We start from the raw sequence: 18,886 nt of genomic DNA, 5'->3' as shown, positions 1-18,886 counted from the left end.
TTCCTTCGCTATTTGCTGGTTTCTTTCTCTTTAGCGCTCGCAGAGGCTTCCGCGCGTTGCGCCGGCGGCGCCGACTCCGCAATCTTTGCGCGCGCTTTTCACGCCGCGACAAAGGAGAGTGCTTTGCAGATTTCGACCAGTGCTTCTTCAGGACGGGGCGGAAATGTGTTTTGCCTAACTGCAGCAGTGGGTACGCGTCCTGCAAAGAGAAGGTAATTACCTTCGAAGTTCCTTGTGACCCAGTTAGGTTGGAAGCGTGGGCTCGCGCCATACCAAGAAAAGACCGACAGCTGACGCCACGTGACTACGTTTGCGAGAAGCACTTCTCGGATAGTGACATAGACAGGCGGCGCTATTGTGGCGAGCTTGGTGGCGAAGTTCTCATTGACAAACCGAAACGGCCAGTGTTGTTACGAGACGCCGTGCCTTCAATCTTTCCGCGCTCTGTCCCAGCTACTTGTCTGCTGTTCTAAAAAAAAGACAACGTGAAATTTCGACCACCTGGGGTTTTGTAACGTGCACCTGAATGCAAGCACACGGTCCCTTAGCATTTCGCCTCCATCTAAATGCGGCCGCCGCAACAACCTAAATCTAAATTGATCGCATATAGGGTAAGTTCCATCATTCGTTGAAATAAATTATGCCTAACTCATTGAGTTCACGTTATCAAAAATTATAGATTTCACGTTATACAAAATATATCACGGTGGTAATTTTCCTGTATGTGACGCCATTTTTCTCGTTAATTTACCGAAAAAGCTTGGAGTGCGCTTGAGCTTCGTCTTTAAGAGTAGAACGCGATAGCGTAATCGGGCCTCGTGCGCATCACCTTCCCAAATTGCTAGCCTCACCGACGCCGACACGAGTATTTCTGCGAAAGGAGGTCTTTAACGCTGTCGCGTTAAAATATGGAGCCGGCGAGGACGCACAAAAACACATTCATTCGGGCGTGAAGCGCGAACGGCGAATCGGCGACGAATGGCCTTGAACCGGCGAGCTTCGTCGGAGAGCGCGGTGAGAGGGACGCGCGCATTTTTCCTTCTCCGCTAGCGGACTCTCACGACAGAGGGCGCGTGAGCACTGTGCCCGATTTCGTGACTTTATTAGGACGCCCGAGCGAGCGCAGTTTCGCCTCGTCAAGAATTCTTGCTCCTTGCTCTGTGCTGAAAGTCTGCCCCGTATAAAACAGAAAATTTGCTGTGTTCCTCTCGAATACAAAAATATCGAAATCGTGTGATAGTATTTTGAGAGGAGGGCCTTAGAACCTTCAGGAGAGGGCCCTGAATTGATGCTGCCGCCAATGTGTCCGCTGCTTCATTTAGAGTTATTCCAGTATTACTTGGCACCCAAACCAAACTGACAATGCGTACATGATTGGGCATGCATGTATATAATGCTGACAGGCAGCTCGATGACTTTGGTACTGTCATAGCAGCGCAAACTGACAAGGAATCGGTCAGTATAACCACTGAAGAAATAGATGCTGGGAGTCTGCGTAATGTCAGAATAATTGCCATTAATTCTGCCTGGAATATTGGCGTAAAATCGGGCAGTCGAAGAGAAAAGGACTAGTTTAATGCTGTTGAATAAGTGCCCACTCCAGCCTTCTCATCTGTAACTGAGGCATCTGTGGCTATGATTGAACTGATATCTTGCTACCTCGCAATGGCACACCCCTAATTTCGTTCTTTTCGATATTTCGTAAAGAATAAACGAGCGATCGGGCATGGGAAATACTTGAATTGCACTATAGAACATTACTCGTGAAAGTACGAAGTCCTCTAGCTTAGTGTAACCTAACTTTCTAAAACAATGCAGCCGGTAGGTCTATTCAAGGATTAAAAGCTACGTTGCGGCACCGTATGTTAGTACATATAAGGAGGGCACGATAGCAGGTACAAAATCAATAAGAAGAATCGAATTATTATCTGGGTGGCCTAGGCAGCCTTAATGTCCAAGCATCGTGCAAGTGACGAAAAAATAGCTGTATGTGGATTGTGGTCACTGTCTCTAGTGTCAGCTCATCAGCATTATAGTTGCTTCTATCTTTGCATGTGCGCTATTCCGTACGGAAGACCACATAGCGCTATTGCCTTCTCAAGAGCGAGGCATTTTTATCACAGCGAGAGTCAAGTCATCGTGTAATCAACCTTCGCAGCTATAAGAGTTCAGTAGCGTTGGTACGTCTCCCTCTGCAAAATGGGCGTCTCGCAGTACTCATGAAATAATGGCAGTAGCAGCGCAGTGTAAGTATGAATGGCCAAAAGTTGAACAGGACTGAAAAATTTGTACTGGATGAATTTCCGAAACGAACGAGGGCGGCTACCTCTATGGAAAGCGTAAGCGCGAATCCATTGGTTAAAAACCAGCATTTGAAGTAATCGTCACATGTTTTTGCGAGCATAAAACAAATGATGCAGCTGGTTTCAATGTGTTCGTAAAACCAGCTTCAGCTGTCCATTTATGGGACTGTTGAAAGAAAGTCATTGGCTGCAGGAAGCCCATGCGGAAGTGTTAATGCGTCAAGCCTCGTACAATCACTCTTTGTTACAGGACCTCGGTGACATCGAACTTCAGCGCCATCATTTTACACTTATCATATATACACTCATTATGCAGTAAAAATCTAAGATATATGTGGATTTGCATGTCTTCCTGTGCATGTGCACCGGTATGAATCCTTCAAGAGGTAAAAGTTCGAGTGGATGGAAGTGAGGACAAGAATTGGTAAGACTATTTCCCAATGCCCTTATTTCGTTGCAATGAGAAGACACCCGGAAAGCGCGGAGATATCCCGAGATCGCTTTGAATCCAGAAGAGCATAGCTGAAAGATGCAGTTGATATTCGTGAATGTAAAATTTTGCTGTGGGACACGAACAGCCCGCTCATGACAGTCGACAAACGGCAGTGTTACAAATTGTCTGCACCTGTTGAATACTCTGTAGAAGATGGAACTTTGGATTTTCCGCCGACAAACTATAGCCACGGAATATCGCTGTTGTGGTATATACTTCGTATTGGCCTCGAGATCTTGGAGTGGCGCCCTCTCGCGTGAGACGTCAGAGCGGGGACTCCGCTCTCAACCGCGCTGCAGCAGCCGCTGCTCCTGTATGCGGATCGTCTGCTTCAGGCGGAAACTTTGTCGAACGAACAGCATGGCGACGCTCAACTAACACCTGCAACGAATGTTTTCGAGTGTAATCTTGAACTTGTTTTAGTTGCGGCCCAATCGACAGGGCCATGAAATCCCCCGGATGACCGACGAGTGCGCTGATGCCACCGACCGTATTGCTGGTAAGAAAGTGAAACTATGTGTGAGTGTTCTCTCTCGTTATACTTTTTCCGCTGTACGATACTAAATAGTTTGGGTGTTTATTCCAATATTTCAGTAAGCGTGCCGTTCTCCAGCATCTACAAGTATGTAGATAAAGCTTCTGAAAGGTAGCGATGCCTCATCGAGGGCGAGGCGATGTACGACGCAGGCCACGTTGTTGAATTCGCGGTCGAAGCCGCCAACAGAGATCGCATCACAGCCGGTGCTTTCGTCCTGCAAAGAAGTGCGCAAGTGCCGCCTTGTTGCACACCCCCCTACCGATGCCCATGATCGCAGTTTGTCCCGTAATGTTGGTTCAGTGAGAACGATATTACGTCAGTTCCTATTAATACCGCACAGGGCCGTCGCACGGGTATTAGAATATAACAAATAGTTAATCGCTGATTATACCACGCACAGGGCCACAGAGATTAACGTGGCAAAGGCAAGCTGGGTCCAGTTTCACGCCACGCAGCCTAACGAAAAGTTCGAAGAGCTGCGCTTTTAAAAAAGCGTCTGCACTGCCTCACACTCTAAGAAAAAAAAGAGTATGCGTGACTCTTTTCGGAGAGTTCTGACTTGCCACGTATAGGACTCTCTTTAAATAGTCACGGTGACTCTCTTGGTGGGTCAGGGTCGGCTCGCTCTAGGAGAGTCCCCTGACCCTCTAGGAAGAGTGGAAAGACTCTCATCCGAAGGATAACGTTACCACTTATAGGGAGTCAGACGACTCTTGCCGGTAACGCTCCTAGGGGGGTCAAGGGACCCACACCGAAGCGTCAAGCGACTCCACGAGTATTTTAAGCTACTCATTTGACCCTTGCTCTACTTTTGCGCGACTACTGTTTAAAATAGTGGAGTATTCATTTTAAGCATGTCCAATAATACTTGCCGTTCTGCCCAGCGACTGCAAAAAGAGAATAGTTCGGTTTTAGCATTATTTTAGTAAAACTCGTCAAAACAACACATATTTTCCAGCAAAGTTATATAGAAAGCGCGAAAAGATGGTATTTGATTTCCAATTAAGAAGCTTGGGTACTCCTCATTTACATGCTTCTCTGAGTATAGCCAACTAAAATGTGTGACTGATGTGCATTGTGTCATATAGTGCAAAATAAACTGCAGAAATGGGCATCATGTTTCAATCTTTATTCCTTATGATTAAGAATAAATCGAAAAGTGGTGACGGCTGGAGGTCTCAGACTTGTGGCTTGCTAGGTTGTCGCTCCTGTTCAGCGTGAGCACCATGAAAAACGGTATCTGAAAAGCAGAACGTGATATTATGATGAGAAAATGAAATTGCAGTAATGGTTTGCAAGACCTACAAAATAAGTGGTTCACATAGACACAATGAAGGAACGAAAACAAATTTTCACGTAAAAGGCAGCGGGAACCTCGTCTCGCAATAGGCACTGGCTATACACGAATGAAAACACTTCTTTTCTGAGAAATCGCTTCGAAATTTGGTTTCAGAATAAACACGGTTTTGCGCCGGCTTACCCCGACACCCAAACACATCCTCCGGCAGTCAGGGGCACGCCGTGAGCGGTTACTGACCGCATGTTTTACAAACGTAACCCATACTCAGATAAACACATGCAAGTACGAGGGCCCGAACGACACCCAGCGCGTGCGGACGCCGTCTACGTCGAGATCAGACATGTAATATGCTAGAATTAGCACACATACCTCCCACAATCACGTACACTCACTCGATTCCGTTATAGCGTCATCGCAGATGTTGGCAAACCATGAAAACAGCAAACAGAAACGAAGGAAAAAAGTGCACGGCGACGGCCGCAACAACGGGCGCCGTCGAAAGTCTAGCATTTTCGCCTTACCGGCGAGGCGTGTCCAACTTTAATGACTACCGCATACGTTCTGGAAGCCACCGTACTATATCTGCACCTCAAGCTACCACCTTTAAGCCAACAAAAACCATTATATATAGTGCGTCTGAGCGTTCTGCACACAGACGTTTTTTTTTTTTTTTTTTTTTTTTTCACGTACCCACGCGCGGAAGCACGCAGCACACTCAAGGTCGATGGAAATGTTATTATGAAGTAAACTAAAGTGCATCTCAAAACGACATCCTGCACCTTCAGTAGTGCAGACACAACGTGCGATCAGCAAGAAATGACCCTTGATAATTGTTTGCATCGCTCACTTTATGGGAGCTTGTACAGCAACGCGCATAACGGTGGCAACTCGTTAACTGACAGCTTTAGTTGGGCATCCGCAACAGCCCCGCGGACACGGGCTGCTGTTGGAAATGGCTGGCAGATAACTTCCGCAGAGCTGCAGCAGACGCCCAGCTAAAGCTGTATAATTAGTGCCTACGAAAGCAGTACACTCACCGTTAACTGGCGCCCGTTGTCCGTATCCGCAGCTCCATGAATATTCCGCCCTGCAAGCGTCACTTCGTGCGCGGTGCCGGCGTCAACACCACCGAAAACGCGCATGAACATGAAACTGATGAAACTTCAAGACACGCAACCCGCGCAACCAACGCGACGCATTCCAATAGCATGGACCAGTAGACTGAGACGACTGAGAGAGAAGGCAGAAGCGGCGCGTCACCCCGGCGCCAACCCCGTCTCCGTTGGCGAGCAACGCGCCACAACGGCGCCAAAGGGCAAGCGCGCGATATGTATGGCGTATACGGTGGCTCTTTCATGACGGAAGCCAATCGAAACGCGCTTCAGGAGCGTCCAGTGACTCCTTCCGAACTGCGAACTCTTTTTCTCTGCCTGTACCTTCCAAAAGGGGTCACATGGACGCCCGAAGAGAGTCACGGTTCCATGACCCTCTTTTGACTCTTTTTTTTCTTAGAGTGCAGGTGAAAACTTATAATGTGCACTAAACAGTGGCGACCGGTTTCGCTTATGACTTTATGATAAGCAGTCCGCTAGGCGCGCGCTTGCCTTCATAAGTAAAATGCATATGTACGCCATCCAAATGCAGCCGTATCTCAGATATCCTGTGCCGCTCAGCTGAGCTCAAGAGGCGCGCTTTCCTGCGAGGCAATTCAAAGGCCGCGTCGTCGGCTCCTTGTCTAGGGGCCTTAGAGGCAGGTTGTGGGACGGCACCGCACCTGGTGTAAGTCGCCTATGCTTACAGCCTGCGTGCAATAAACGCCTTAAGTATTGGCGAGGCGCTTAAACACGGTCACAAGCTTACCTAAGAGTCGCGCGTACGGTGGGTAGCAGAAGTCACTGTCCCCGAAGTGCTTGCCGCACACGGTCGATGAAGGCGTGGGGCGCTTTCCCATTCTGAGCTAGCGATGCACTTCTTCTTCAGCTTTGGGTCCTTAGGGTAGTTGTGACAACTAACGCCTTTTTCACGAGCGGACGATAGTACACTGAGGCACAGAGCAGTACTTCACCATTGCCCAGCTCACGCCGCGGCGACAAGCGGCCGCAGTTCTAAAAAACAAAGAGTTGTAGATCAAAATGAACGTTAAAAGCAGTCCCACGGTTGTTCGAACAGCGTCAGTAGCCACCATACGCAACATACCCAGTGAACTGCTTTTTTGTTGAGATTTACCACAACGGTGGTTTCAACATGGCGCTGGGCCTACGTAGCAGAAGAAAGCGTGCGAATCCCCGCTCTGACGTCTACAGGCGCCGTTCGCAGCGCCGCCATCGGTCGCACACCAGGCCAATAAGTAAGCGAACCCATAGACTCTCGATAGAATACTCAGACAATCAGCCGCAAGTTTGTAAAATTGATGGTTGTGAGCATCTGCGATGGGGAAACGCAAAATATATCTTTTTGTGCAACGTAAGCGTGGGATCCTTTTTTCGTTTATTGTGTAAATTAAGACGAGTGAAGGTATTACACGTAACAATGCCAAATATGTGACAACTACGGTTCAGGAACGTGTTGGGGAAAACTTGCGCGACCCTACCTGTACCTAGTCTTCTCATGTAATATAGCTTAAAACTGTCTCATTTTACCAATTTCTCCGCTTATTTCTTCGAAAAACAATGATTAACTCATGTTTAAGCTGATAAATGTTGAAGCTACGTTAACTAAAAGATGAAAAACTCACAGGGCCCTTGTGCATTCAACAATGACATCTCGAAGGCGAAAGCCATCTTCTTTTCCTTCTGAGCCGATGTACTGATCCTGCCCAGCCACCCTCCGAAAGCTTTCTGCACGTAACTTGGTGTTCCAGTGCCCTGGTGTTGCACGCCGACGCCTACGGTCAGTTTTTGCGTGTTGTGAGGCATCTAAGGCTTTCGCCTTAAGATATACCGCTATGATAACTCCTTGGTCTCAACCTGTACGATACCTTCCACTTGGCAGCCAATGTGGTCTTAAGATGGTTCAATAAAACTTGCGCTGGTCCGAGTCTCCTGAGTCCGTGTTTTTATGTGTGTGCGCATCAGTATTCTTTCCTTGCAAGTGGTCTCAAGAGGGGCACCAGTACGCAATGATTACTTCTATAATCGCGCATAATGAGAGACTACACACTTGAACAGCAAGTGCATTAGCCTGAAGCTCAATTAAGCGCATCAATTTCATTTTATTCACTCTTTCATTTGCAACAGATCGTAGTCGCGTAACCCAGAACCGCTATTTACAAGGAATGAAAACACCCATATTTAAAATAGGCGCATTTGGTTGGTGATAATGCTTCAATGAACGTGGAAACGTTCTAGATACAAAATAATTGCTGTTACTCGCTTCATGCAGATGTGCTGATTATTGAGTGAACTACTTACTACTTGCACCAAACCGTCTCGCTGAAGTAATCGAACGGAGGATTGATGATGTGTGTCGTGGTACAGGCTCTCTTGAATAGTAGATGTATCTACCTGCGGAAGATGTTCAGAGGTTGTCATTACTAGAGGCCGGATTTTTAGGCAATAAAAAAGCGCGCTTTAGGTGCCAAAAACAGGCAGGCAAAACAACGTTTTAGGCCTCCACTATTGTAAATATAGGCGCAATAAATTTTTACATAAATGCAAATAAATTCAAACGAAGACGTGCGCGACGTATATTTACGACAGGAAAACAAGAAATGTCTTTGTTTAAGCTTTCACACAAGCACCAACAGTTGCACATAGCCCTGCAGTTGTCCATTGTCACGCACGCTTTGCAGAACACGGTCTCTCCGCTTATTCTGTAGCATGTTGAGACACTTATCAACACACACCTCTGTGCCCTTCTCTTCGGTATGACTGAGAAGGGCAGAGCAGGCGCCGACATCCAGATCGCTAAAAGAGCAGAAGGAGGGGATTCTTCCTATTCGCCAGGTCGAATCACCTAGAACCAGTTTCGCCACTGGCGGTGAACACTTTAAGCCTTTCCCTACCGAGTTTTTTGGCCAAAACGGATACAAAAATACGGATTTTTTTCTTTGCCACTTTGGTTCAAAGGGTCTTGAAACAACTAAAAAACTATTTAAAGGCGCGTTATTCGCAAGAGACAAGCAAAGTACTTTTTTTTAAATATGCAGAGGATTGGCTTCCCTGCACTGCACCATGAAAAGTGCCCTAACCTTTCCTGTCTTCGGTGCATAAAATGTCCCCGAAATTAAAAAAAAATAATGCGCAGGGAATAGGGAGCTCGTGAGAGAATGCTTTGGGCGCGTCGGTTGGGGTTTGTTCCCACCCGTCGGCGTCTACTGCCGATACGTCGGGACGCGGTCTTCGTCCGAATCTGAATATTCGGAAAAAGTACGCTGCTCTGTGCAATCGCTGCTTCACTCGCAGGAGAACTGAAATTATTCGTTCCACAAAACCTCGGCGTACAAGCGCTTTATTCTCTTTCTTTTCTTTTTGAAAAAAGCTGCTGGCGGCACTGGCGGCCTATAGGAGGACGCCGTTTTCTAATTCCGCTTACCAGAATCCAGTACTTTTCGGACCAAAAGGCATGTTCAGAACGCGGTGTTTTTTTAATTTTTTTAACTGCACCATCTGTTCAAACCAAATAGAACACAGCAAAATGAGCAAAATCAGGGTAGCTTAATTTCGCTCCCCGGAAACGCTGCTTTCAGTGTGGGCGGGCCCAGCTCGTCGTCGGCTGGAGCGCTACAAACTTTGTGGACAAGCTCAGCTCGTCTTCGGTAGGGAAAGGCTAAAAACGTAAACTGCAAACTAAACAAAAGCTGCGTGCACATCACATTTTCCTTTCTTCTTTTGCTCTTCACTCTCCCCTGATGGCTCTCCGCAATTTCGCATTCGCCAACCCCTCGCGCCATGTCAGCGCCGCGGCGTATGCTCGCCGGTGCGTCCCATTTAACTGCTGCTAGCGGTTGTTTACCGGGAGTTGGCTGAGCTAGAGGACTAGGTTGAACCCCATACAATTCCAAACAGTCCATGTAACGTGGTAACTTGAATAACGGGCTCAAAGTGCACCGGGAAGCGAAACCTGATTCAAATAGTGTTCATATTGGCGCCAGTTTTTGAAAATAGGCATTTATAGGCACTATAGAAACACAATGAAAGCCCTAATTAGCCTCTAATTCATGCTCATATATGAAAATGGCGCGATAGGAGCGTAAGGAACAAAATAGGTATTAGCTTAAAATCCGGTCTCTAGTCAATACGATCAATAAGGACAAGGGTAATGTATATTTCCGGTACAGTATAATACACTTGTCTGCCACTTTCTTTTACAACGAAAACTATTATGAGATCACAACAAGTTCCGTTTTTGGCGCCGTAGTTGTCCGCTGCCGCCGGTGTCCGTAACCACTATCGCGCGAAATAAGAAAAAATAACGAAATAAGAAAAATATCTAGGATGGCACCAGGTTCGAACCTCGGCCCTCTGCGTGGGAGCCGAGTATTCTACCTCAAAGCAATGCCGGTGCTTCAAACTGCTTTGCAAAAATACCCTATGCAGGCTTCATGTTGGGAAAAAACCGCAATAGCATGTGTAGTGTAGTGTGGTAGAAGAGTAAAATAACAACTAGGCGTCACACAATGCGAATTGCACAACGCGTGGGTTGTTGAATGCTTCCAACCCATTACAAAGGCCTCTGCGATAATTCTTCATCGGCATCAGCCACAGCATCAACAAAGTGCACATAATGCCTTACAGGTGTTTAGCGGGTACCACGGTTCTACGCAGAATGACGAAAAATTGCATAGTGGCTGCTTTCCTACTTCACAAAAAAAAATCACAGCATATCCACGTGGTGAATGATGATGAGTGGGACGAAGCGAACTCGCGCTGCAGCACGGCGATGGCATTGGCGCGAACGTGGTCCTTCTTGATGGAAGATATTGTGACTACATTTTTTGAGAACCACAATCTGTTGCACACACCGCAGCTATGGCCGAAACTGTTATCAAGGAAGTCCCGGTGGAAGCGCGCGTCGGCGCCTTCGGGCAGAGCCCGCCTGATGCGTTTTACAGCCACTTCACGTGCTCGCACAGCCTCGGGCTCTGCCTGCCGGTACGCGCGCTTTCTCGCCGCTTCACGGTCCTTCACATTTTGAAGATCCGATTCGCGCCGCAGCCGTGCAGCTTCGGCCTCGCGGGCTCGAACGGCGGGGTCTTCGCGCCGCAGCCGTGCAGCTTGTTGAGCAGCTTCGGCCTCGCGGGCTCGAACGGCGGGGGTCTTCGCCCCGCAGCCGTGCAGCTTGTCGAGCAGCTTCGGCCTCGCGGCTCGAACGGCGGGGTCTTCTCGCCGCAGCCCTGCAGCTTGTCGAGCAGCTTCGGCCTCGCGGGCTCGAACGGCGGGGTCTTCTCTCCGCAGCCGTGCAGCTTGTCGAGCAGCTTTGCCTTCGCGGGCTCGAACGGCGGAATATGCTTCGCGGCGTCGACGTGCATCTTCGGCCTCGCGGGCTCTCACCTCAGGATTCTGTCTGCGAGCGCGCGCTGCCGCCGCCTTCCGTGCCCTCCGTTCCGCAGCCTTGTCTTCCATCTGGCGACTCCGAGCTAAAGAGAAAGCGTGCCAAGAGGGAGCCTCATGGCACGTTACTTCTGAAATGTTGTCTTCGGGTGTCGTTGAAAACACGAGACGTAGTATAGAAGAAAGAACGCCACACAGGCGAACACGCACGAGAGTTTCACTCGTCAACGTCGTCTTCTTCTTCTACTGCATACCAGAACGCGCGCAGTAAAGAAGAAAGAATGCCACACAGGCGAACACGCACGAGAGTCTCACTCGTCAACGTCGTCTTCTTCTTCTACTGCATACCAGAACGCGCGCTTCTCACGAGCTAGAGGTGTCTACTACAACGCTACAAACAAACGGAGGATGGACAGACCCACGGCATAAGGAGCTTCGCCCCTAAAAAAAAAAAATCACAGCATATCCACGGAGTGAATGATGATGAGTGGGCGAAGCTGCGGAGGTTCATCGGTAAACCGTGAATCTTCCGTGAATTCTGCCCAGTACATCATCACCGACGTGAGATCGGGCGCGTTTATACTAAAGGTTCGATGAGTTATGACGACTTGCAGCTCACTTTAATTTTACATGTACGCTGTGAATTTTCATTGTTTAGAAAACCATTGCTTTAGAAAACATCTGGCGTCTTTCGTTAAGCAGCTGGCGTATTTTCGTTTTGCTTTAGAAACATCTGGCGTTCTTTCGTTTTTCTTTTACAAAACATCTGGCGTCTTTCGTTGGTTTATTTCATCAATCAACGGCGTTTTGAACAAAATTTTTATTGTTTAATCACGCACAGGAGAAATCTCGCCAGGCACGACCTTGGAGGTAAAGAATGGCTGCTAATGGGAATGAGAGACAGAAGAAGTCAGCTTTTAGCTAACGCTGCGAATTTTTTATTGTTCAACAAAGCACAGGAAAAATCTCCCACCGGCACCACCTTGGAGGTCAAAGCGTAAGACTGGTTACGCACTACGACTACGACTACGAGGGACGAACGGGTGCCGCCTTAAGGAGCTTCGCCCCTAATATGATGATTTAGCGTAGTGGGTTCCTCGCAAGTTCACTTCTATAGGTTGCCAAAGAAGCGCATAAGGCTCCTATGATCCATTTGCCCAGGCTCTCAATAAATTTAATTCCCACTATCTCTCTCTTTCTCACGTTAACGTATATTATAAAGCGTGGGGGGAGAGTGAAATAACGGCCGGGCGTCACACAATGCCAATTACGTAACTAGTGGGTCGTTTGAAGCTTCCAACCCATTACAAAAGGCTCGGCCATAATTCTTCATCGTCATCAACCATCGCATCAACAAAGTGCACATAATGCCGTACAGATAGTACCTCGCTTCTCCGCAGGATGAATAATGTAGTGGTGGGTGCTCCTCAACTTCACAAAAATTATGATTTGTGGCCTAGTGGGTACGTTGCTAGTGTACTTGTATTAGCAGCCACAAGAGAGAGATGTCGTAACCTGTTTGAAATTTACTTGCATAAACTATTGCAACTACGCAAAACTATTTCCCGATGCCCTATTTGTATTATTATTGCTATTTTGTTAATATTAATATTGAGGCTATTATTATTATTATTATTATCATTATTATTGTTATTGTTATTATTATTATTAATATTATTACTATTATTAGTAGTAGTAGTATTATTATTATTTCGCTTGGCGGCATAGATTTGCATACGCGCTTAACAAGTGGAGGTATCTGACATATTCAAAAGATCGGTGTCTATGGGTGGCTCATACTGTTGTTTCTGGTGTGTGAAAACCTCAAAAGTGCCTAATTAGCAACATTCTGCATATAAAAACGTTTTCCACCTGTAACAATACAAAATTGTGCATAACCGTCATTTCCATATGAACTTTTCGTTTGACACTCAGTCACGTGAGTGTTCTATGAGCTCGTGCCGTGGCCACAAAAGTCGATCTCACTTGCAAATATTTGCCACAGTATTGGAAGATCAGATATTGTTCCAAGTTATAGAATTTTCGTAATATATTAGCTCGCGTGCCATAAATTCTGAATAAAATACGCCAGTTGGAAAAATCGTGGAAACGCCTTTTATGAGAAGGTACAATTCTTCAGCGCCCGTTTGCGAGGTCCCGTTCTCTGCTGTCCGAGTTCTCATGACACGTAGTCTGTCCAATGCCCGTCTTTTGAGGTCGGTCCTACGTTGGCCTGACTGGTTAGCGCATAAATGAGCATATGCGCGGCCATAACAATTTGTTCCCGACTAGTAAGGCAGGGAACGTGCCCTTGCATTGCAGGTGCGGATGCCGACCGTATTTCGCCACACTTCAGATTGTGGAGAGAACGCTTAGTAGACTCGAGAGAGGGAGATAAGCGAAGCTTTCCGTATAAGAAGGTTGGGCGCTTATGTTTGAGTAAGCTTTCCATCCATCTCACCGAGGCAGAATATAAATTTTTTACGTACATCTAATGTGACAACGAACTGCACATGTAAAGGCCTGTTAAAGGAGGGTGGAATGGGCTAGGTTGTCCTAACATGTCTTCTCTGATTTTGGGTCTTTACGCATGCAGCAAGGTACGCATACGCTTGAAGTACCTTGCTGAAATGCGCATACACCCTTGCAATTTACACCCTCCCGAAAGGTACACATACACCCTTTGAAAACGCAACAATATCTGCCGACGATGAGCAAGCGCACAAAACACACTGAACTGCGAGCGCCGTCTGCTACGCCGATGCCCAAAAAGGAGCGGTATCAGTGGGCGTGTCTCGGCCTCCTCGGCGCTCAAGTTTTTTAGGTGGATGTGTATGGCAATCATAAAAAGAGAAAACAACGGCACTGGTAAGGCAGCAGAAAACATCGGTATCGAATGCGCCTAAGAGAACAGAACAGCCAAGGACACGTGCATTTAGCTGCGCATAGCGCGCATGCGCACATTCTTGACCATTTCTCCGATGTGCTCTGTTGCACGGCGCTGTTTACTTAAAAATTACGTAGAAATACGTTGAAGGAAACAACGTAGCAGACGGCGCTCGCAGTTCAGTGTGCTATGTGCGCTTGCGCATCGTCAGCAGATCTCGTTACCTTTCGATAATATTAGGCACTACCATATCCCCCGATACCGGTAAAAACTGGCAAAGGTGTCCATACATAACAACTGGAGCAGAAAAATACACTAAATAACAAAGCTTCCAGAGTAGGTATACTGCCTTTTTTTATTGCACGCTCATTGTTTCTAATGCGACCCGAACGCAATGTATTGTGTAAATTCAGCATTCTCGCGACTACAGCAAGAATTTTTTTCGCAAGTAAAATATTTTTCATTTCCACGTATGAATTTGTGTACTGCACGCTTACTGAGCTTTAAACGTCCTTGCTCAGCGGTGAGCGCGTCTGAGAGAAACTGCACCCTCGCCTTTTGAAGCTTACACCACAAGCTACGTAATTGAAATTGCAGGTGTTTTACGAACGTGTCAAAACCACGATATGATTCTGAAGCACGCCATAGAGGGGGACTCCGCATTAATTTTGATCACTTGCGGTTTTTTAGCGTCCATCTTATTCTAGGTGTACAGGTACTCTTGCGTTTCGCCCCCGTAGAAATGCCGCCGCTGTAGCAAAGAGATGAACCCGCATTTAGAGCTCTGCAGCGCGACACCTTACATGTTAAGCTCTGCCGCGGCGGGTCACCGCAATCTACTTTTCCCGCCCGGTGTTTTCATTTCACTACGGCTTGTTGACTACCTTACTTTTATTCTGCAGATTTTGGGCCATCGCGTAGCCTTAAGTGGAGCCGTGAGCATGGTTAGCTTGAACATGGGAGCGCGTGCCATACAGAACTCTCAGCGACGCCTACCAGCACCAACGCGATGCCCGGTGCACGCGTAATTCGTTTCCGGAGTGGCTATTTTACTTTCGCACGCAACGCGTCATCGTCCAGAGCCTTTGACGAAGGTGCGCTAGGGTGACGTGGTGCGCGCTATGGTACGAAATTCTCGCCGCTAACGCAATGCGCATATGCGGAACCTCGCGTTTGCTTGGCATATCTACCAGGGGGGGGGGGCAAGGGGGGCGCTGTGAAAAGTTAGGGGGGGGCGGAGCCCCCCCGCTTTCGACAGTGGTCACTGTCGGCTGCACACTGGCAAACCATCAACTCAGGCGAAGTTCTACTTCTACTCAGCAATCACCTAATTATATACTGAAATTTGTGCAGCGCTTCTGCTTTGTAGATTGCTTCCCGTGCCTCCAGACCACACACTCTATGTTCTCTGCGGTGCAGGCCGCCTATGCGACGCTTTCGCGCTTTGCGCTACATTGTTGCAGAGAAGGCTACCGCTGAGTAGGGGCTCTTAATGTTGGAACACTCTGTCGTGATTTTATTCTGCTCTGCTTGGCCTAAATTTACATAGTTGACGACGCAAATACGGGCAGGAACCAGTAAACGTTTTATGGACAGATCAAACGCTATTCCTCTTTCAGGAAATAACTTTCTTTCATTGAAATATCATCACCGCTGTTCTATATCCCAGCTGCTTTGAGTCGATGAGTGTGCAGAACTGAGCGTTGAGCGTTTTAGTTAGGCTGCATTGGGGGAGCTAAAGAATCTTTCCGCTTGAGTTTCCGATTAACCTACCTCGCCTTGTCAACGTTTTTAGATTATTCTAAAAACGTTGGCATTGCATCGCGGGGGCTTGGAACAAGGCGACGAATTAAGCGGTGGACTCGAGAACTACATTGGGAAGCCCAGCTTTCAAGCTTGTCCCGCAACTTGATCTACCGTACCAGGGAAATGTCCAAGGTCCACGATATTCTGGACTAAGAATTGTTAGGGGTCTAACGTCCCAAAACCACAATATCATAATGAGACACGCCGTAGTGGAGGGCTCCGGAAATTTTGACCACCCAGGGTTCTTTTTAACGTGCACATAAGTCTAAGCAGACAGGCCTCAAGCATTTTAGCCTCCATCGCAAGTGCGGCCGCCGCGGCCGGAATTCGATCGCGCGAGCTGAGGTTTCTGGACTAAGGAGACTGCGTTGACAGCCTGGATAGTTGGTCTTGAGTCATCTCGAGTTGACTTGTACAGGGCAAATACAACTCGGACGGCAAAGATGCACACATGCGCAGGACTGCTTCCTTCCTCTCTCTCAACAAGGCTGAGTTTACAGAGTTGTGCATGCGTACAAAAAGCTCATCATCCTTACACTACAACTGAAAATATTTATTACATACTTATATGAGTGCATCTCGTCAACTGCTATAAGTACCCGCTGCCAATGTGATCGGCGGGCAGCCTTTTTGAATTACATTCAAAATGAGACATTGTTCGGCTATTCCAAAAAAATGCTTAGGTATTGTTCAGCATAGCAATGCGCTGTTCAGTGTGCACACGTCATTTTAACACCGCGACATTTCACAGTCTGTGGCATCGTGTAACAAGCACGTGATTTTAAGGTACACCCAAAAAATTTGGCTAATGGCGAAGAACCAATGGCCAAAAATATGGCGAACTGAAACAGTGTATTCTCCTCCTATGTTTTATGTAGTCGTGTATGAGTGGTCACTGCGCAATGGATCATTTTGGTGTCACTTGTTGCATCGCGTTACGAGCAGGTGCTGCGTGCACGAACCAGAAATTGTCGACCAATCATAAACAGCTAACGACCAATGCAGAAGGAAACAATGCAGGGTAATGTAACGTTATAATTACCCACATGTTTTAGATGCGAAGCAGCTTTTGCGCTGGGCTTTGTCCGTAGTTCCATTGGCGACCGTCCGCTTTCTAAAACCTACCGTAGCCATCTGTAACATATTGAGCGCGCGCTCGCGCCAAGGAGGTGTCTTCTTCGCCTTGTTCTTCGGCGCCTTGATGATGATACGTGCAGAGCGCTTTAGGGGCCCGGACTGCCGTATGCCGTCCTAGCTTGGCGTAACGCAGACAAAACCACTTGTGCTGGCACGCGCTAGCGCGTTCGGACCTGTGTAAGGGGCTGGGTAATACGCTGTGGCCTCTTCCCTTACACTCTCTCAGCAATCATCTGATGGCGTCGGCGAAAGAGATTCTGCAAATGAGCGATGAACCCGCGTGGCGTGCTCCAACAAGTGTGCCGGAAGAGTAACATCAACTACAGTGAATTCATGGTGTGCTATACTTGCAAGGACGCGTTAACATCGGGCAAGGTGCCTGTAATGAAAGGAAATTTAGGTCGACCCATGCGCTCCTTCGCATACCCACATGGTTCCCTTTAGTGGGAGACGGTGAAATATTTTCAAGGAAAATTTGTGTTAACACCTTGGAGGGGCCGGACGACCTTCCAAGCAAACTAGAAAAACAGGGCAATGCAACGAAGACAAGAAAGACCAAAGAGGTCCTGTTTGGTCGTTCTTCTCTTCGTAGTATTGCGCTGTTGTCTACTATGAAATACGCACGCTCGAAGCAAAGTTGGAAATACAAATACAATGTGTATAAAAAATGTACTACGGCACTAATACCACACATTCTTACTTACAAAGAACTTGGGGTTGACAAGTTGACAATAATGGTAATATAACATTAGCAATAATAACAACAATGCGCCAGAAACTATATCGACTACGAGCAAACACGACAAAAAAATAAGATACGGAAACCTGAATATCTGCAAAAAAAGGTAGCACTAATTACGGAAAAGAAAAGGTGCAGTCACTGCTACCTACATAAAAAAACGCAATGACTGAGCAGCTTCTAGACGTTAACAAAATTTCATTGAATTAGGTCATCATCGACATAATTGTATCTATGCATAAAGTTGTGTGGGAATATATGAAAGTATTGCTTGAAATACTATTACAAGCATAACAGCTATATGTATGGTTGTCCCTGTGTATGCTACGTAGAGCTGACTGTACTTGTTTTTCTTTCGAACGTCTGCCCTTAGGCATAATTATTATTGATCCAGAAATACACATACAAATTTGCTTCGTGTATGAAGTCCAGTAATGAGCGGCGGTGAGGTCCACTGATCCAGCGGTCAAGGTCGGGTGGTCGGCCAGGCCTGTTGCACGTAGGTGACGACGACGGCTTAGTTGTTGACCCGTGCAAGTCCACAATAAATGTGTGACAGTTACATCGTGGATTGGGGCGTCGCAAAATGGGCACGATGTACCAGACGGGCCGTGGTACTTTTGCTCCCAAAGGGTGGTCACGGATGGGGTTAGTGCCACCCCACCACAAAGCCTCCGCAACGCAACCTCCTCTCGGCGGGTTAAACCACCAGGAAGGGTCTGACCCACACGGAGGTATAAGAGCTGGTGTGGTACGTCGGAGGCTTTCTTTTAGATGCGAAGCAGCTTTCGCGCTGGGCTTTGCCCGTAGTTACATTGGCGACCTTCCGTTTTCTAAACCTACCATAGCCATCTGTAACATATTGAGCGCGCGCTCGCGCCAAGGAAAAGTCTTCTTCGTCTTGTTCTTCGGCCGCCTTGATGATGATAACTGCAGAGCACTTTAGGGGCCCGGGCTGCCGTATGCTGTCCTAGCTTGGCGTAACGCAGACAAAACCACGTGCGCTGGCACGCGCTAGCACGTTCGGGCCTGTGTAAGGCGCTAGGTAAGACGCTGTGGCCTCTCCCCTTACACTCTCTCAGCAATCATGTGATGGCCTCGGCGAACGAGATTCTGCAGACGCGCAATGAACGAACGATTTTATCATAGTCAGAACGCGCTGGCACGCGCTAGCGCGTTCGGGCCTGTGTAA

The 18,886-nt window shown here is 47.5% G+C and overlaps 1 protein-coding gene across 2 annotated transcripts in view; it reads right to left on the bottom strand.

Annotated features, from left to right (window-relative positions):
• LOC119390618 (venom metalloproteinase antarease-like TtrivMP_A) overlaps window positions 1–18,886 on the bottom strand; it is a 102,996-nt gene that overhangs the window by 64,630 nt on the left and 19,480 nt on the right. For both annotated transcript variants that reach the window (XM_037658223.1, XM_049414880.1), the window contains exon 3: window positions 8,045–8,137. In XM_037658223.1, coding sequence (XP_037514151.1) covers window positions 8,045–8,137 — 93 coding nt within the window. The remainder of the gene's footprint in view (window positions 1–8,044; window positions 8,138–18,886) is intronic.

This window comes from Rhipicephalus sanguineus, chromosome 4 (assembly GCF_013339695.2).
Source record: "Rhipicephalus sanguineus isolate Rsan-2018 chromosome 4, BIME_Rsan_1.4, whole genome shotgun sequence".
NCBI classification, from domain to species: domain Eukaryota; kingdom Metazoa; phylum Arthropoda; class Arachnida; order Ixodida; family Ixodidae; genus Rhipicephalus; species Rhipicephalus sanguineus.
This window is presented reverse-complemented; position numbering and strand designations above follow the sequence as displayed.